Below are 21,079 nucleotides of genomic sequence, written 5' to 3' on the forward strand. Positions count from 1 at the left end.
TAAACACAAAAGTAAGATTATAGTTTACTGCATAACCCTAGATTTGTTGATGATCTTTCAAAATATTACTGTAAAAAGTTTCCCATGGTTAGCTGTAAAGAAAGCTCCTATTAGACTCTAATCATATTCATAGACAAATTCATTCTTGCTCACGAAATTTCCCTTAAACCAAAACGGAAACCACATTACAAAAGACTGGATTTGTTGATATCTTTTCCAATTTTATATTTCCAACCAATTTCCCATCCTCCCTTGTGGTCTGTGAAGAAAGCTCCTATTCCAAAACGAATAACAGGCATAAAAATACAAAAACGCCACATTTGTTTATTTTTATAAACTTGGGTAAAAAATAAGACAAGTCTAAAAACTTACAAAAGGTTGTTTTTTACAGAATCTTCATTTTAATGTTAGCAAATTTAGTTATCAGTCATGCATGCAGTAAAAACAAAACAAAAAGGATTCTGTACATTGGCAAATTAAAATAAATAAATAACTTAAACACAAGTTATGTACAAACTTAGAAAGGCCACTTAAAATGTCCATTAGTCTTATTTACAAACACAGATCCATTTGGTCTCTTTTCACTCTTTGGTGCTTTACGTCTTTGGGCCCAGGTATTATCATTATCATGAGAATTAGGCGCTGCTACAGGTTGCATTCATTTTCTAGATGGAGGACAGGACCAGTGTTACTCTATGGGTGATGGAGGCCTATTTATATAATAATAACAGTAAAAACTAGAACCAGAAAAAAAATCCAGTTTTACTCAATTCTTTGTTTGTAATTGGATCCACAAACTTATCATTTTAATATTGTAGCTGAAATTTTCTATCGTATGCATAAATAACAGGTTTCTAAAGGTACATTGGTCACACTAGCCTTGTATTTTATCATGCAAGTGTAACAACATGTCCATTCAAAAGATATATTTTGTTTTAAATAGTAAATTGCTACAACGACAGATCATTTGAAGCTTTTGGAAGATAAACAAAATTCCACACTGTCTAATATCAGCTTGATTCTAATGGGCAGTGTTTTTGAACAATGTTACAGCTTTTTGACATCATAGTGAAAATAAAATGTCACTTTAGTTGACTTTCTGATAGAGAAGGCCTTAAACTTTGCACCAGTTTTTGTTTCATGCTGATAGGTCCATTAACTAAAGAGATATTAACCATAAACCAGGTCAAAACGTCTACATTTTGACACAGCAAACTCTCCCATAGAATTCAGTCCTGTCCTCCATCTCCATTTCAACTATAGACCCTTTGGAGTGTTATCACATTATATGAACACAACCTATTTCTATTATTGCTCATTACAATTTGCTCTCTTCTTCCTCTAGAGGCAAGTTCAAACCCGGAATAAACTTTAAAAGCCGTCTCCGAAAGCTTTTTGGTTTATTTTTCCTTTGCAGAGAGTTGAACCCTCCTCCTTGCTTTTCAGCTGGGGTTATTGTCGCCGACTGTGGCCTGGTGTAGCTCCTTGTGCTTGCACTACGAGTTAGATGCGTTTTAGCCGTGGTAAAGAGTTCACTAGCTGGACGTAGCTTCCTCTGGATTGACCGCAGTGGTTTTTGTTTGCAATTTTGATTGTTCTGATCAGAGTCCACGCTGCCATCGGGTTGGTAGAGACAGGTTTGGTACAGTGGATCATCGTCAGTCGTGGTGCTGAGGAGGCTGGCACTGCTGCTGGTACTGCCCGTTCCCTTGATGCTCCTCGGAGCGGTCATGGGACTGGGGGTGCCGACACTGCCGTAGATCCCGGCCAGCTCCAGTGACTCGTATATGGCAGCGTCGCTCATCACTATACCTGGAAAACAAAATGATAACGTTTAGTGTTGGTTGTTAACTTTTTTTCTTTACTACTTAATTCCATATATCTTGCTTCATATATTTGATGTCTATTGTATTATCTAAAATGTAGAAAGTAGTAAAAATAAAGAAAAAAAGTATTCAATGATGTGTCCAAACTTTTGACAAACTTTTGTATATATGAATATATATGTATGTATGAAGTAATATTGTGTTATATAGTGTATATGAAGTAATATGCATTTGCAATCGTATCCTGTTTTCATGTAAGACTTTAGTTAATTCTTAGAAACTCACCATGAACAAGCCTCTGCTCCTGCACCATCAGCGACCGATACTCGTCCCATTTCTCATGAAGAGTTTGCTGGAAAAAAAAAAAAAAAAGCAAAACATAAATAAATTTGTGATAGTAACGCATGATGTGAAACTATCAGTAAAAGGTTAGACTGCAGATGTTAGCCAATGGATGAAAGGCCATCTGACAATTTGATGTATGACTTCTCCGAGACACAAAAGAGCAGAGCATGCATAAACATCAGGAAATGATAGTGGAGCTGTTTAATGCATCAATTTGAGAGAAATGTGAACAATGTGTGACCGCATGCTCCAATAATGATCCCATATGTGTCCTTAGACCGAGGAGCTACGCTGTCTGTCCGGCAAAACAAACAAGTAACTCATATATATTTCTTCAAAAAGATTGTGCACAAAAGTTGATCAGTTTTCTATAAGAGCAGATATAATACTGATACGTTGCAGTGTCGTCATACTTGGGGTGTTCTACATATATGTTCGGAATGTTCATCAGTTACTATGGTAACACAATGCACCCATCAGCAAACACAGCCAAAATGTTTGAATTGTTTAAATAAATGCTGTATTTTTTTCTTGAGACAACACATTTTCAGACAGAGCAGTGGCTAATGTTAGCATCACACTCCCTGGGAATGCTGCAAAGTATCAATAATTTAAATGGGGAAGACAGAAAATTTGAAGCATTTGCCAAGGAATTGCTCATTTCTTGCAATGATAAAGAATAGTGCATAATATATAAAAATAAATAGTATATAAACCTTGATATCTTCTAGTACAAAGATGGTGACAAACCAGAATTAATATTTTTTTAAATTATATCTCATTAAGAAAGTTTACACGGTAGGGATCTTTTGCACATCCAGTAGGAATATCCAATGAAGGTTAGGGTGTAAAATCATAGACAGTGTATATAATTGGACATAGTTAACACACTAGCCGCCGCGTTCCAAATAGGAAGTTCACATGCGAGCTCTTCCGGCTCTTTCTGACCCTGGTTCCAATTGACTTACATTGGAATATTGTGGTGCCTTTCTCTGTAACTGCTGCAGAGATCCTTGTCATTTTGGTCTTAAAATGTTCCTATTAACCATAGACTGTATATACATGAGTGGACATAGCTAACGCATTAGCAGCTCCATGCCAAATAGGAAGTTCGCCAGGAAGCTCTTCTGGCTCCTTCTGACCCTGGCTCCAACTGACTTCACATTTGGATCTTATTGCGCCTCTCTGTAACTGCTGCAGTGAGACTTGTCATTTTGGTCTTAAAATGTTCGTATTAACCCACTCTACATGAGCCTGATCTTTTTTTTTTTTCGCTATTTTGTCTGTCAAAAAAATCCTATTCATAATATAGAGATTCGCTCTTGTAGCATCGTGAGCCTCATTTGAGTGGAGCCGAATGCACACGTCACACTCGCTTAGTCCACTTCTTTTACACAGTCTATAATATTAACCAACCCTACATTATTCTGAGTTTTTGGCGCACTATTTTGTCAGTTAAAAAATTCCTAATCATAATATTCATTTGAGTGGAGGCAAATGCTATGGGTGACGTCACACTCGCTTAGTCCACTTTTTTTTTTAATACAGCCATGTTTAAAATACACTAAAATTCATTATGTGCTTAGATTTTCCCTAAAGGTACTTTGGCTATTCATAAGTTTTCTGTTATAAGTTATATTTTGAGGATTTTCTAAAGATAGGCCTATATAATATTTTGTTTTAAATGTTAATTACTTTGGCTACAGTCCTCAGTTTTAATCTTTAGCATGCAAAGTTAGCCAAGTTAGCGATTTAGAGCGAGACAGCTGCTGCCGATCTTGTCAAAACTCATCCACTTAAAGCCACTTGTTTAGGGCAGAATTCACAGCCGACGTCCAAGAATGTTGCTAGCGTCTGTTTTGTGCGGGGCCAAAGGCTGCTAGCCAAACAGGTGCTGCTAAAGGAGGACAGGTGAACAAGCTGTGGGCTAAATCTGACTGCCGACTAACAATGAGCCAGCCACCAGCAGCGGCCTGACAAAGCAAAAACAGAATGAGGAACCACAGAGGGGAACAGAACGCTAGAGTGGACTTAGCAACTGCTGCCATGGTAACCTTAGACGCCATCTTTAGACAGTGTAAAAAAGAATGGGTGATACTGACAAAAATGTATGGTTTTATTTACAATCACCATGATGATATTCAAGGGATAATAGCAAGAAATTAATCAAAATTGTGCTAAAACAGAACGCTAGAGTGAACATAGCAACTGCTGCTATGGCAACTTTAGACACCATCTTTAGACAGTGTAAAAAAAGGTGGGTGATACTGACAAAAATTAATGGTTTTATTTACAATCACCATGATGATACTCAAGGAATAATCGCAAGAAATGTATCAGAAATGTGCTAAAACATGCCCTGAATGTGATTGAAAAGTGAACCACAAGAAGAAATATCACTGTTTTATCCAGTGTTTTGGTGGATTACACTGCAAGTTTTTGGTTCTTATTCTTTGGTTCTGCTCTTTTAACAGTGTGAGAATGTTTTAATTATACAAGATATTTTATGCCTTAAACCTGAAAATAAGGCTTATTCCAGACATATATAGAAATATACCTTACTGTTTATGTACAAATAAACTGCAAGTAAGTAAAGTCAAATTAATCGTTGAAAATATATATCTTAAAATAAACCTACCTTTAGATATTGCAGTCTTGCCTCCAGTTCTGCTTTGCGTATTGAGTCGCTGTAAACCGTTTCTAGTCTGTAAACAAGAAAACGTGACAGAAGATTAACTTTAGATAAAAAAAATACAACTCTAAACAGGAGTCTCTAGAAACCAAATGAAAGAGTCTTTTCAAAAATCTTGCCGTCAGTTTAAATCCATGTTTCACACTTTATAAAAAGGGGAAAAAAAACAGAAGGCCAAGTAACATTTTCCGTTGACTATGATGGTTGTGAATGCTTTGAATCACATGATGTTGACACTATCTTTAATGCTTTTCACACTTAGAGAAGTCGCCAGTGTAATTTGAAGTGTAGGTCTGTAAACTGGCCTGCTGTTTTGGACTGTGTTGTGGTTAACCTCAGTCTTTTTATAGATTTCTTTTAAACGTACAGATGGGGCTTGCTAATAGACTTTTTAATGTTTTACAAGTAAGTTAAAAGAAGAAAGGAAAGAGTGGATTTAATTAGATGCCTACTAAAGAAAAGGGGAAGTTGTCATAACAATGGCAACACAATAAATAACATTATTTTAAACACTATTTTTAGAAAGGAAAGATGCTCCATTGTGTTAATAAAATTCATAAACCTTCACAAAAAAATTAAATAAATAAAAGTTAGCTGTTAACCAACTCCTCCTTCATGAGATCACAAGGTGGAACAGAGCATTATGAGGTTTGGAGATGTAGACAGACATTAATAAAGGGTTAAAATGTGAATGAAACAAAACAAATCCGGGTATATTTTTGAGGAGGTAACGCTATTCTAACAAGACTTAAAGCTCACAAGAGTCAATTTTGCGTAATAAAGGACCTTTAATAAAACATACCTGAGAGAGTTTCCACAGGCCTTGATGAGCTGCACGATCTCTTTATGTCGAAATCCCTCCACTGTGGCCTCATTCACACTGGAGATGGTGTCACCTGAAAAAAAAGGTTCAGTTTTTTTCTTCAGTGCTTTTCTTATTTCATGTGAGAGTCAAAGCATTTAAAATCAGAGGTGCAAGATTCATGGCAATAAAGTATTCACGATTCTTACATCAAAAGTGGAAGTGTCTTGCCCAAAGAGGGACAAAACAGGAATGAATGACAGAAGCAGGCCACATGTTAGACAGAGCAGACTCATATCTCTTTTATAGCTCATAAACCTCATGTGCGACACAAATGTGGAAACGTGGCAGACGCTTTATCCAAGGAGCCACTGAATAAAACCTCCTCAAAGTCAATGTGTGACTCTGTAGTAGCAAAACGAGTTTACACTTGTGGTCTAAAAACTCAATAGAACTGCACAATATGTCACTGTCTAGGGCTGGTCTAGGGCTGGTCTAGGGCTGGTCTAGGGCTGGTCTAGGGCTGGTCTAGGGCTGGTCTAGGGCTGGTCTAGGGCTGGTCTAGGGCTGGTCCAGTCCTGGTCCAGTCCTGGTCCAGTCCTGGTCCAGTCCTGGTCCAGTCCTGGTCCAGTCCTGGTCCAGTCCTGGTCCAGTCCTGGTCCAGTCTGAATTGAGTCTAAGTTGAGTTCGCGTTGAGTCCTGACTCCTGAGCTAGACTTTGTTTGGACCTGGTCTGGGTCCTGGATAGGGGTCCTGATTAGAGGTCCTGGTTTAGTCCTGTTCTAGTCCTAGTTTAGCCCAGGTTTAGTTTGGAGCATTTTAATCTGAATTGTAATTTGCTCTGCGTGCAAATGTTAAACACACCTTAAATCACTGTTATAGCAAAATTAGTTAATGCAACATGACAAGAAATGAACTATATTGTTTCTAATATTATTAATTTTCCCCCTTACAAAGGCTAAAATTATGTTGTTTGGTGATTTAATCTTAATCTTTATTTGGTACTGCTTTAGACTTTTGATGATGCATTTTGTGCATCAAATCATTCACATTACAATTATGGTGTTTCAATTGTATCAAACCTCAAATCTTTTTATATCCACAGCTGAACGCACACATGTTCCTCTTTTCAAACCCTCTGCTTTATCTGACCATAGCGATGAGGTCACTGTGTTGCAGGTTTAGAGGAACAATGGACGAACCGCGACAAGAATGTAGGAAGTGAAACTCAGTGCGACGCAGAAGAAGCAAACTAACGAAGCGGCAAATCTCCTCCTGAGAGCAGCAGGTCACGTGTGAGTGAACGGACAGGAGTTTGAAAACCAACTGATGCTATGCAGTGACATCATGGTCAGTGGTGGGTGTGTGTTAGGGGAGGGGGGAGCTTGGGTGCATGTCTGTAGAGGAATGTTTAGCAGTTACCATGGAGACACAATGCACACATCAGCAAACACGAGCACATAGGTTTTTAGACTGACTGATATTAAATCACAAATTTTCAGGACCAGTGATTAATGCAATCTTTGTGATGAATGTTATATTGTATAGGCCAATAACACAGAAAACAGATGGGGATAGCTATAATCTATGTAATCTGTTATTGTTATGCCTGGAATGTTCCACAGTATGACATTAAACTTATCTCCATCTCCAGACACAAGCAGACGATGCCACCAGGGCACATTACAAGTCAGATCTTTTGAGACACCTGACTCACCGCTCACTGTAAGAATGCTTTGTTTTAAGGTATTTGTTTTAGCAACTGAATTAATGCAAAAGTTACATTTAAGGCCATGCTGTGGAACATTCCAGGCAAAGTAACAATATCTTACAGTTTTTTCCATCCCATCTTCTGAAAATCTTTTTGTCAAGAATTGCTGCATTTTTCTCTGTACATGAACTCTATTTATTGTGGCACTACTGAACAAACCATTTATGTTCTTTGACCATAAATAGTTTCATATCACTTGATACGGGAGGTAATTTAGCTTGTAAAATTGGTACAGTGCTTCGATAAATTGTGTGACTGAACTGGAAAATGAGTCTGTAAACACTGGGAGTTCCTTAAAGTCCTGTCCAAATAAGGAGTACATTTGTTGACGTTTGAGGCGGCAGTTGGCAAACATCAAACTGTCAAAGCATTACTCACACTTACTTCTGTTTTGGGTTTATTTTTAGATGTTCTTTAAATAGACAAAATGACCAATACTCACCAACTTTCAGTCCGGACCGCTGTGCTGGGGAGTCCTCGTGCACTTTACACACAAATGTGCACATCTCCACTGTGTTTTGGTCCTGGTGGTGCAGTCCATAGGTCTGAAACAATATATAAAAGAAAAGTTAGGGTGACCAGTTCAAAAACTAGTAAAACTGACACAAGTTATACATTATAATAATAATCATGAGAATCATGGTCCTGGTTGGGGATATGCATAATGTAAAAAGACTATTTACTGGTTGTAGCTGGTCAATAAAGTCTCATAATGTTTGAAAAATAGAGTGAGGACATTTACAGACAGAGCAGTGGACAGGAGAACGTGTAAATGCGCCGCCGAACTGACAGTTATGCAAATCAGGATGGGCTGTTTAAGTTTAAGTTTAACTGAAGTTTGAGAGAACAACAACATTCAAATTCTTAAGTAGATGATTTGGAACAATATCAAGTTAATTTTTCAGACACACATTGTATTTCAAGAATAGTATAAAGTATTAAAGTAAAGTAAAAAATCTGTTTACAGTGGATATATTAGTAACACCAAGTATAAGAGCTTTGGAGAGGTGTAGGCCAGTCAGATTTACACAAGCCTAAGGAGATGGTAGGCTGCATCTCCCAATTAATTTAACATTATTTCAGTAATTATTTCTTATATTGCTTTTTTAGATTAGTCAATTAGCAATTATTAAATGCTTAGTTGCTGTAGTGAAGCCCTGTTCTGTCAAAGTCACTGCCGCTTCTTAGTTTCAGTTGTTATATTTTTGTGGGAAGGGTCAGAATGAACTTCCCCTTGTCGTGCGACTCTGAGTCAGACGAAAACACCACGACTTCCCCTCACCGAACAGGTTCAAACAGACTAGACTGGTTACTACGGTTACAAGGAACATTTGAGAGTCTTCAAGGGGTGTTCTTGGGAAAGTTGTAAAGATTCAAAGTAGGTCTGGTTATGACAAACTGAAAATAACAGAATGATAAAGGCATTAGAAACACCTATAGGTAACCTAAATGTGTTTAATGTCATACTGTGGATTCACTCAAGCTAAAGCATCTCCCGGGAGACAAGAAGGTGGGGGCCTTTCGCCACAAAGGTTACACATTGCACCTTTAAGAAGTGAGAATTTCCAAGTATCATATACAGCTGAGCATGACATTATTTGATTGAGTCACAATTTTAAAAGATCCAAATATGAAACCTACAAAACCAAATAATTTCATTTTATTTAATAATTATAATAATCAAATGTTTTAATGTTGAAAATGTTAATCTTGTAGTATAAATCTACCCATTCTCAACCTCAGTTTTAATCTATAAACCCCAACAAATTTTTATGACATTTTTTAACACAAACTAGGGCTGCAAGATGAGTCGCAATTTTAATAATTAGCAAATTACAAAGGCTGCATTTTCTAAAGTACTATCACTTCCTCCCCTAACAACAATATATTCCATCTTATTCTGCATAAAAACTTCTAACCCTTGTAGTTAGACCTCTACAAAAATATTCAATTCTTGTATCTTTAAAATATGAACTTGGAGCAGAATCCTATTATAACATAAATCATAAATGTTATCACAATGCTTGTCAAAAAGATCACAATTAGATAGTTTTATCAAATTGCTCAACCCTGACAGAAACTATAAATTTCAAACTTCAAAATCCCATGGCCCCTTCCGTCTTTTGCTCAATGAACTTCCTTCTAGCTACAGTGGACACAGGAAGGGTGGGAGCCTCCAGCGCAGCCATAAATATACCAGCTTCCTTCAATGCCGTGGTTCTGTAGTTCTGTTAGGCATGTCCATGTGATTGGACCACTAAGACAGTTCAAGCAAAACTGCATTGTGAGAAAATTTATGTGTTTTGAAACTATTTTAAGAATGGCATCAACGGCAGCCTTGAGACACAGAGGTGGTATTGTAGATAGTGGCTAGAGGGAGACTTGAGATATGGGAAGATATGGAGGTCAAATGTGCTAAGCTGCTGTCTGCGTGTAAAGCAGGTACTAACTAGTGCATGTGAGCAAACCACATGGACTGAAATAGAGAGGGTCATAAGATGAACAAAATACTGCTACTGACAGTAGAAATGAACAATGAGTCTCTAATTGAATCACTATTTATGTTGGCACAATTATAAAATCACAAAAAATAATAGAATATCCTCTCCAAAGAACCAAAGATATAGTTTTTTAAATCTGGTTTCTGTGATTTAGACATTTACAAATATGTTCTGAAATCTGTGAACATGTGAAGGTGTGAGTTTGTGTCACTCCAAGACTCAACTAAACTCCAGCACTGATTCATGGACTGATTCATGGACAGAACCCGGACAGAACCCGGACAGAACCCGGACAGAACCCGGACAGAACCAGGACAGAACCCGGACAGAACCAGGACAGAACCCGGACAGAACCAGGACAGAACCCGGACTGAAGCAGGGCAGAGATATGTGGAGATTTTTAAGTCACAAATCATATTTCTGATATTTATGGGGACAAATAGGTCAGTTTTCTAGGCAGATTCTGAACATCAATTTGACTAACAATTCTTAACCCTTGCACTAATACCTAATTTAAGTTCAGTAAAAATGCATGTTTACTCATGTGAATAGTGCTAATAATAAATGACCACAAAGTAAACAATCATGAGTTTGAATGACAGCTAAGAAATTACACATTTGGTTAAGATTTTCAAGTATGAGAAAGGTTATCCATCATCTTTGCTCACATTAGCCAAGGTTGTATATTATTGTGGAGTCTATTCCTGGTTTGGTCCTGCTTTAGACCCAGTTTTGAACCAGTTTAGTCATGGTTTATCCATTAACATTTTTTTTATTCTTCTTACTAATACTCGATTATTCATTCACTATTAAGAAGAATGGTTATTTAATCCTTCACATTCCTACATAAGTCATCGGCACGTGTCGAGGAGTGCATATTTCCTGTGACCCTGCGTTGGGATTGTCAGTAGACCCATTACAGGATTATAGTCAGATTACGACAACGCTGACAGTGAAGAGGCTGATCCAGTTAAATGAACCAGGGAGGAGCAGACAGAGGCAGAGTTTAATCTCACCTGGATCTCAAAACCAAACGTCTCTTCATCACTCTTCTCTAGCTCCACTACTTTTCTGTAAAAAACAAAACAAAACATCAACATAAGATCAAAAACACTTTTGAAAGGTGCTAGTTGATCCATTATGCTGCACTATGTAACTTTTCTGGTTGGGGGTCGGTGTCCATGGAGAAGTTATTGCTTAGTCTTGATTGTTGTGAAGGCAATCAGGCCAAGTGTACAGGGGTCTCACAGTAATAGCAATAGCAATAAATGTAAGATGAATACGTTTAATGCCATTACAGAAAGATTACATCTCCATTTTGGAAAAAAAACCCAAAACATTCAGGTCTAATGCAAAAAGACAATGGTTATTATGCAATTTTGTGAATGTCTCTAGATGCTGAAAAGAAAGTTCAGATTTTGGAGACAGATATTTTACTATTTTTAAATAATGAAATAATTAAAAGCCTGCCTTGTTTTGATGTTCAGGATTTTTTTTTTTTTTTTACTGAGAATCACAAATGTCAAGATTACTGGAGACATTGAAGCGTACTGTGCATTGCTTGGCTCATCTTATCTAAATTGCATAAGTAGAGACAGTGTGGCTGGACAGGACTTCCTCTATGTCCAAATGTCTATGGACGTCACAGCACTTCTAATGCTGACAGACAGAAGGACGTCACAGAGTAATCTAATATGTACAGACCACAACTCATGAAAATGTATGAGGGGATAAGGACTCCTTTTGTATAGTTGGTCGTTTTCAGATGGGGGCAATAGCCAGAATTGCTAGTTGGTTCAGTCCTGGTTAAGTCCTGTTTGGGTCCTGGTTGAATTTTTGTTCAGTCCTGGTTGAATTTTTGTTGGGTCCTTTGTCAGTCCTTGCTCAGTCGTGGTTGGGTCCTTGCTCAGTCCTGGCACATTCCTAGTTTAGTCCTAGTATACACTCCTGGTACTGTAATTAGATTTATTTAGATTTATCTTAATCCTAGGTTTAGTCCTGCTATAATCCAAATTTAGAGTTACTCAAATCCTACTTTAAACCTGTTTTAGCCTTTATAAAATTCCAACTTCATTATCATCATGTAATTTCTTGTTTGTTTATGCCTAGGTTAGTCCTAAAGCAATATACTCAAGATCTTGTGAAAGGCAAAAATGTAAATATTTTGGTAACAGATAAATAAAGCTGATTATTCACAATAGATTTTCCATGTTGTACCTTTGTGGTTCGGGGGTCTGCGTGAGAGGCTTCCACTTCTGCAGTCCTCCATTCTGCCAAAACAAAATCACATGACGTCAAAATTGGCACAGACCTACGAGAACATTCATTACCACACAAAACTTCAGGCTTTCCCCAACTCACTTCCTGGAAACGCCTCCTCTAAACTTGACGTCAACTGGTCTGTCAAGTCTAGAACCTGCACACGTGTCTATGTGTTTTGTGTTTGGGTAAAAACACTGCATTGAAACCTGAATTGCGTGCCAGTCAGGTAAACTTATTTACTCTAATCACAGTGTAATAGCAATCTAATTTTAGCCCTATTAGTGAGCTAAATTAGTCACATTTTAACAGCGCAATTTCATAGTGATTACAAACCATGACGTAAAGCAAAAACAAATCGTAGGTTCGCAAATTTTTGTTTTATCAAGAAACCTATATTAATCTAGCTGGATTTAAAAATAACTTTTGTATGGTTTATATTTTGACATATATTTTGGACTTCTAGGGCTATCAATTCATGGGTGCATTCTGGTCTAGGTGCTCTTATACTTGTTCTGTTACAGCTCAAGATGATTCTAAAGCATTCAGAAAAGATTCATTTCTGTCCTGTGAATGTGACCTTAGTATTTGCTCAAATTACTATCTAGTTTCGATAGTCTTCATCTGATTTTCGATACTTTAACACCACCAGTTACTAGTGAAGTCATAGTAATTATTGTAAATCCAAAATCAACTCGTGGACTGCCGTTCTTAACCTCCTTCACCAACATGAAAACAAGTCTAATTTTACCTTGGACTAAAAGTGGCTCAGACGTGTTAACTGTTGACCTATTGGGTTTTGGTAGCACTTTACAGCAATTTGCGCTAATTCCAGCTCCCTTAAGAAAACATAGACCTACATGTAAACATTGGGCCCCGTGCTACAATAAATCCAGTGAGGAAAACCCAAGTCAACACAGGGCCACTACCTGTGTCAACAAAAAAGGTATCTGTCCCAAAAACGCCACTAAATCACTTACAATCAAGCCACTCAAACTCTGCTTTTCTGTAGCCCAAGTAAAAGACTGCTTTGTGCTAGTGGCCCTGGTAGTAAAATGTTGCTTTCTTTAAGTTCCAACACTTACAGAATTGTCCCAGTGCAGCCTCAATGGGGGCATTTATTCACCAAATACCCACACAAGGCAACAGTAGAGTCCAAGCTGGAGGTCCTGTTTCTGGACTGTGTATTGGCTAAAGCACTGTGTGGTTATTATGTTGGAAAATAAGAGCTGTAAACATCTAATTAAATACTGGGGTCCAAAATGTTCCGATTACATTTTGGTCCAGGTCTAGTCCAGGTCTAGTCCAGGTCTAGTCCAGGTCTAGTCCAGGTCTAGTCCAGGTCTAGTCCAGGTCTAGTCCAGGTCTAGTCCAGGTCTAGTCCAGGTCTAGTCCAGGATTTGTCCACTTTTAGTCCAGTAAGTTAGTCGAGTAAATTGACCCATATGTTATGATTCTAGTTAAGTTTAAACTTGGCAGTTTTTTCATGGTTTAGTCCTATTTAGAGTTGGTTCAGCCCAAGATTAGACCTGGTTTAGTAATTTAGTTTCTGTTTAGTCAGTGTAAATACAAAAAAATAACTTTGACATTAAAAGGAAAAAGACAATCACAAAGTTTTGGTCCAATAAATATTCTGTTCAACAGTTATGTTCTTTATTCCACGATGGCATCCCAGTAGTTGCAGCATTCCAGCCTCTTGTGCAGATTTTACAGTTTAGTTACGGGCAGACCATGGCCTATCTAACAGTGGAGTGTGAATTTTCCCCATCCCGTTTAAACTGACTTTGAGCTAAAATGTCACTTTTGGCACATGAACACCAAAACAAGCGGAGATTGAACCAAAACAGAGGCAGAATCCAAAGCCCTCTGCTAATATTCCCCCAGTGAACGATGTATATGTAACTTGGACATTCTTCCACAGAGACCTAACTAATTTCTATAGTTCTCCAGCAGTGAAAATATCATGAGGAAATTTGAGACACTAGGACTTACTGATACTTGATAGAGGCCTTAATGGAACTAGTCGACATAAAATGCAAAACTATTTCTCAAACGCTGAAAAATCCTGATGCAAATTTCCCATTTCATCCATGACAGCAAACATAACATAGAAGGCCAATATTTTTACTTAATATAAAAATAAAATATCAACCACAGTTTTTTGCACCTTCTATCATTCATATTTAACAATACCAAAGGAAGACATGTAGCTTGGTATATGCAGTTTTCTCATTATAACACCAAAATGTATAGAGGGGTCAGTTTGGTGTGAGACCTGAGCAGTAACGCTTTGAGAGCCTGGGTGGTCCAAAGCCATAGATCACATATTAATGACCTGCTCAACACTAACACACATGTGGACTGGCACTGTACACAACAGGGAAAATAAAAGTTGTATTGTTCATGTAGGAGGCAAGGAACAACTCTACCCACATTATGATAAGTACCCCAGTAAAACCTATGGTAACTTTGGGTTTTCAAAACATTTTGACTCATGTGACTAACTTGAATTTCAGCAAAGTTGTACTGCCTGCTTTAACTGCAAGTATACAAAAAATAGACTACCTTTTTGTTCATACTTGGGCATCAACATGACTGAAAGACACTGAATACTGATATCTAAAACTTGTATGTATGTATTTGCAAAAAAGAAGCATATTAGTTTATCTTTATGCCCTTCCTGAGGCAGCCTTTTCAGTTTATGGACGGTTGGAACCGACACAAATATAGTTTTATTTACTATAATTTCTTGGATTGCACTGGTGCTGTATTGGAAAAAAAAAGAAAATTGTCTTAACATCAAAACTGTCATTAATATAAACAAAAAAATGAAGAACAAATCATGAAACTATAAGCCTACTTACTCTTATTTCTACAACATAAAAGTATCAGTGGTTTGAAAACATTTCCCTTGAGACATTACTGAAATAATCAGTATTTTTGAAAGTCTATTATTTTACATCACTCATCACAAGTTAAAACAGTTAAATAGAGAAAATTGTTTCCAAATTTCAATACAGAGAGAGGCATACTGGATAATCAGTCACATGTAATTTCCCTTGTGGATCAATAAAGTTTGTTTAATTCCAAGTCTCATCGCATTTTGTCAACTGTCATGAAACCCAGTAAAGCTCAAAAACGCGGTAAGAACTGCACAACAGCTGCGAAGTCCACGCTTGTCTTTTTGAATGAGACGTTTAGGTTCCCATAGGACAACGACACCTGACAATGCCCCAGCTGTCGCCTTTCTTACCCCCCTCTCACCCAAAAACTACTTTAATTCACAACTTTCTGAACAAAATTTAATTCCACTCACCTTTTTGAAATTCCTCGGTAGTGTCCCGCCTGAATACGCCAGAGTTTTGTAATTGTACACGTCCGATGGTTTTGTGTGCAAGTCCATTGAAGTTCTGCAACTATCGGATTTTGACGATGGGAAATAAATGTCGTTTTCTTGAGAATTTCCTCCGCTATCGGGTCCGCTGGAGTTCACTTTCTTCAACCTCCTGAACGTCATCTTGGCTTCATGTACGTGCGTAAAGGTGCGCGTAAAATAGATAAAAACCGTGACTGTTGGCTCCTGGTAAGTTTGTTTGAACCTCCGCGGATGGTCTGTGAGTTGTGCGTCTTCAGCGTGGAGTGAACGGCAAGGTTTTTCTGAATAAGCTGTGGGCGGAGGCTTTGTTTTGATTGACAGATCGGAGAGCCAATCAGAGAAAGGGACGTGCCTAAACAAGTGCGCGCGTACACAGAGTGAAACCGATTACTCATCTATTAAAATTTATTTATATATTATTACTGTGACACACTCTGAAAATTACCTAACAAAAACAAAAATTAAGATCTATAAAAAGATTATGAATAATGGACAAGTATTACGTTAGACCTCCATATGTTTACCACATCAATTTAGTAACTCAATTTCTTCCTTTAGTTTTATATTAAAAGCACAATCATTTTTATTGTAGTATTTTTGCTTTTTTCTTCTTTATTTATTTGTATGCCCCCATCACGTTTTCTAATAGTACATGCTATTCTTAATAGTTTAGACCTAGATTAGATGTCATAAGGAAATAAGTGATGGAGTTATGAGACATTTTGGTACAAAAATGTTGATCCTTATTTTGTTTAATTATTATTCTTATTTTTTTAAACCAATTTTTAACCTTTTTTATTTACTTTGTAAGCCTCAACCACAATTAATAAAAGAGCATGTGATATGTACTGCTACTGATGACATGAACGTCTGATCACTGTGAACACTGTTTATACTACTATAAATATTGTAAAATAAACTTGTACAGGATTGTCCTTGGGTATTTGGGCCTCTTCTTTTATTGATTTATTGATTGATTTATTCAATGTGGTTACATTAACATTCTACAGTTTGTTGTTATAATCTCAGATGATGAAGAAATCCTAAAACACTGAACCTTATCATTATTTGTAGAAATTGGTTAGACAAACATATCTTTTGAAATTTGTGGCTTTTAGTTCTTTCAGCTGACAACAATTAAGCCTTTGGAGCTATTTGGAGCTTCTGAAGCCATTGTGAAAGAATTATTTCACTTTTGTTTATTTACACTGACAGAGAAGATACTGACATGTGCGTCAGTTTTTGTTTCATGTGGATAGGCCCCAGTAATTAGAGAGACATTAACCATAAACCAGGTCAACAAATCTGCAATCTGAGTTAAACAGCAAAGTCCATCACAGAATTGTAACCTGTCGTCGGCTCAGTTTATACTACAGGAATACAATGTTCTGACATCACACTGGAATCCACCTTGCTTTCCTGGTGCCCTCTATCTTTCATAAAAATGTTACGGTCCTGTAATATTAAGTAATGATTGACTCCCACACACATCACAATATGTTATTGCTGTTATTTATTTGATGTAATGCTGTAGTTTCATTATTACTTACATGAACTTTCAAGTACCACCATACCACAGTTATAGTCCACTAGAGAGATACACAGCGCCCCCTGGTGTTTCAAAACCATCGAACATTATTTTAAACACAGCATCCTGAAATAAATGGACCAAACACTTTTAAGTTTTTAATGCTCTTATTTACCAGGCAATATACTATAACATTCCCTACTTATTAAATTACATTACATTTAAATTAACACTATATATTAAATTGGTCTCAACTATTTAGTTAAGAATCGAAATCCTAAAAAGTAAAAGTGGTGTCAGCTTCTGAAAATCTTAAAATACAGCAGTCCTTCTGAGCGCACTAGGGATGTCAAGATTTACATATTGGTTTTATAAATTCTTACAAAATACACAGGATAACTGGTAAAAATCCATAAATGTAAACCAGTCTTAAAGATTCATGGTCAAAGAGAGACAAGTGTTTGAATTAAGCGGTTTGACCAATTTGTGTATTTACTAGACAGAATTTAAAGGAACATTATGTAACTTTTCTGGTGTAAGGTCCACCATCTACTGTTGTTCATGGAGATGTTATTTCTTGACCTGGAATGTTCCGTAGTAAGTCATAAAACATATCTACTTATCTGTCTAGTATGTCTTTAAATTACAGGTGTGCACAAAAATGCCTTGAATAACATACAATATTACGTTCCTTGCCTCTCCACAGATGTAACTGACTATTAACATGGTCTAGTAACATCACCTGCTTGTCTCCATGGAGACAGATGTGTTCAATGCCATACTGTGTAATATTCCATATAAAGCAGTAATAACCAGAAAAGTTACATAATACAACATTGATCATTTAAACTTGCATGGACTTCGCTAATGCAATACACAGCAAACAAACAAACATATGTAAAACTGCATTGTTGTTTTTTTCCCCACAAATATTATTTTTACATTTAGACATCGTGACATCCCTAGCTTTTCTCACACCATTTCAGAGCCACAGAAAACCCCTTTGGCAATGATTGTCCTATTGTTCCCAAAAACACCTTCAAGTATTTCAAATATGTAAAAATGTAAAAGAGTAAATAAATTAAGCCACAGCCTGAGATTCCTCCCAATTCACTGCAAAAATACATTTAAAATTACACAAGTTAAAATGAGTCAAATTCAGAAAATCTATATTCTTTTGAGAATTTATTGTTCTAGTATTTAAGCTTAATTATCTGCACAAAACAAAGAGTAAAGATGTGTTGACTAAATCATGCCATTTTCTTACATCACTGGCAGGTAACTATTAAGATTTTATTTAAAAAATTTAAACTAGTCAAAATTTTCTTTCTCAAATCTTTAAAATTCAAGTCAATTTAACTCGTATAAATGTGACTTTTTTGCAGTGTGTCCTTCAATAACACAATACTGTTCGGTCAGTGCACGTCTATCTACAGTGCTGCTATGGTGCTGCTAAAGCCAAAATTACTGATTATTGATATTATAGTAAAGGCACATGAAGCTTCGCTGTTCCATTTATACAGCCGATTGCTTTCAGCCAGGGCCGTGCACAAAACAATAGAAATAATGAGGCCAATAATGTTGAGAGCCAGTTTAGTCCTCTTTAGTCTTGTTTCCTTGTTTCTTTGTCCTAGTTTTAGGTTTAGCTTGATTCAGGACCTGATTTAGTCCTAGTTTAGTGCTGATTTAGTCCTGATCTAGACCTAGTTTTAGTTCTTGATTAGTTCTAGTTGTAGACCTGGTTTAGTCCTGGTTTATTTCTGGATCATAGTTGGTTTTAGTTGCACTTATAATGCAGACTTAGTCCCAGTTGTAGTCCTAGTTTAGTTCTGATTTTAGTTCTAGTTTTACACATGTTTACTTTGTCATCCTTTAGAATTGGTTTACGCATTAATATTCCAATTTTTATTTGTATTTTGGCATAAATTTTATTCCAGGTTTTGGCATGATTTTAGTCCTGGTTTGAACCAGGTTTAGTCTCACTGGAGCCATAATTCAGACCTTGTCCTGGTTTAGGTCTGGCCAAGTCCTGGTTACAAATATTCCTGGTTTTAGTCCTGATGCAGACCTGGCTCAGTCCTGGTTTTAGTCACACTTTTAGTGCAGAATTAACCTTGGTTTAGTCCTGGTTTAGACCTAGTTGTAGTCCTAGTTTAATCCTGATTTCAGTCTATCGTTCAGTCCTAGTTGTAGTCCTGCTTTATTCCTGGTTCATTCCTACTTTTAGTCCTTGCACAGTCCTGGTTCACTTTCATGTTTGAGTCCCACATTTAGTCCTGGTTTAGTCCTGTCTTAGACTTTACATTCACAGAAAGCATTAACGGCCACATCTCCAGCCTACAGCAGTAGTTTGCAGTTTGTCTAAAAGCTTTCTACAGTTTTATATTGTTAAAGGTAAAGTTTGGTCATTTTGCCACAATGCAACATAACTGTAACATACACTGCAAAAAATTATACCTACTGTAGTTAAAACTGTTTATTAAAAACCTAATACTGATTTGAGTAGTACTGATGTGATAAAATGTTGGTTTATTTACTTATAAAACTAGATTTTTTGGGTCAAATTTCATACTAGTTTCACAATATTATTTCTTATTTAAAACAAATTTGTAAAAAAAAAATTAAAAATCTAAACCAGAAACTTTAAAGTCACAACTATTAAAACAAAATTCTTGGATTATTTTAACCTATGCAGGGAGTCATTTTTTTGCAGTGTACAGTTTGTGTTCCTACAGCGCCATGCTTCGGTTATATGTGAACGATATGTAGCCCGTTGAAGCATTTATGCGGTTATTTCTATACTGACATTCAGAACATTTCATATATTATATATAAGATTAGTTTTATGTACATTAGACACACTGCTGTCAGTTTTACTTGAAGAATCCTGTAGATTTGGCCTGAGGAGGAGCCATCAGCATACTGGCTTGGTTCTTATGTGTGATGATAATCTAGAAATAAGAAAATACTGTCAGTGAACATAATAATACAATAATAATACAATACATTTATATAGTACATATTGTATATATTATTATATAACATCTTAGTAGTTTATTTGCCTTAAACTGTTTAGTAATATGCATGAATTTACAGTAGACCAGAGAGAAACAATGCCCTCTAGTGTTCTAATACAAGATTACTCAAATATGCATCAATCAATCAAAATATAACACTATTTTACATCAAATACCCCCTTGCTGAGGGTGTCATGTTAGTCCTGTTCAGTGCTATTTTGAAGTCCAGTGTTGAGTCCTAGTTTAGTCCTGGTTCAAGTCCTGCATTTAGCTTAGTTTTAGTTAAATTTTTTGTCTTCTTTTTTTCTACATTATACTTATGTATCGTGTGTGTAGTTACCGTGCACGGAGGCTGCATCCACGGCTCTCCATCGATCTGCATTGGGAGGGCCTTCTTTGTCCTATCCACAGAAAAAACAATTAACAACTGTGTCCTACCTAATGAATAATGATGACAACAATCTGTGCCATTGTCCCTTCTGATCACTGCCAATCCCTCACACCACATTTATACATTAACATTACATTTAAGACTATTCAGTAATAAAATCTTATTTTAGTAGAATATTTATATGAGCGTTCACTAGTCAGAAGAAAGGTAGAGGGGCCCACTCAAGACATCTCAAATAATAGGGTACCCTCCATTACATTAAAATGCAAAAGGTCAGACTCATAGCAAACGACTCATAGCAAACGATTATGAGCCATTGTAAGTCAGTGTCATGCTGAAGACTGGGGGCATGCCTGAGCTTGTCTTGGTTAGGCCTGTCACAATGATTACTTTATTGACTTATTGTTCAACAAATGAAAGCAGCAAGATTATTACTAATTCATGATAATGACGAAATACTAGCTTAACTTTCATTCTGCCAGACTATTTATTTTTGGCTGCTCATGTTTTATGGTTCATTTAGAAGGATCCACTCACTGGAATTTTCCTGCTTTTGTGTTATTGTGTCAGT

At 36.7% G+C, this 21,079-nt stretch overlaps 2 protein-coding genes across 2 annotated transcripts in view; both read right to left on the bottom strand.

Moving 5' to 3' along the window:
- Positions 1-304: 304 nt before the first annotated feature.
- Positions 305-15,834, bottom strand: tamalin (trafficking regulator and scaffold protein tamalin). The gene is made up of 8 exons (XM_020929748.2): positions 15,513-15,834; positions 12,155-12,207; positions 10,954-11,008; positions 7,879-7,981; positions 5,666-5,759; positions 4,810-4,876; positions 2,112-2,178; positions 305-1,812 (listed from the first exon to the last, which is right to left on the bottom strand). Exons 1-8 carry the CDS (start codon positions 15,711-15,713, stop codon positions 1,319-1,321), a joined length of 1,134 nt encoding a protein of 377 aa, XP_020785407.2. The 5' UTR covers positions 15,714-15,834; the 3' UTR covers positions 305-1,318.
- Positions 15,835-17,070: 1,236 nt separating this feature from the next.
- Positions 17,071-21,079, bottom strand: part of dgkaa (diacylglycerol kinase, alpha a) — a 52,273-nt gene continuing 48,264 nt past the window's right edge. The window contains exons 23-24 of the mRNA XM_055165805.1: positions 20,458-20,518; positions 17,071-20,051 (exon numbers count right to left, since the gene is read on the bottom strand). Of these exons, the coding sequence (XP_055021780.1) occupies positions 19,974-20,051; positions 20,458-20,518 (139 nt within the window). The 3' untranslated portion in view covers positions 17,071-19,973. The remainder of the gene's footprint in view (positions 20,052-20,457; positions 20,519-21,079) is intronic.

This window comes from Boleophthalmus pectinirostris, unplaced genomic scaffold (assembly GCF_026225935.1).
Source record: "Boleophthalmus pectinirostris isolate CB_2022bp ecotype Guang Dong unplaced genomic scaffold, ASM2622593v1 HiC_scaffold_8, whole genome shotgun sequence".
Lineage (NCBI taxonomy): Eukaryota > Metazoa > Chordata > Actinopteri > Gobiiformes > Gobiidae > Boleophthalmus > Boleophthalmus pectinirostris.

Bases quoted from the DNA above. Each gene is read 5' to 3' on its own strand.
- tamalin (XM_020929748.2), bottom strand. From the start codon at position 15,713: ATGACGTTCAGGAGGTTGAAGAAAGTGAACTCCAGCGGACCCGATAGC. The intron at 7,982-10,953 runs GTGAGATTAAAC...ATATTGTTTCAG, and splicing joins CGTTTGGTTTTGAGATCCAG to ACCTATGGACTGCACCACCA. The intron at 1,813-2,111 runs GTGAGTTTCTAA...TTTGTTTTCCAG, and splicing joins GGAGCAGAGGCTTGTTCATG to GTATAGTGATGAGCGACGCT.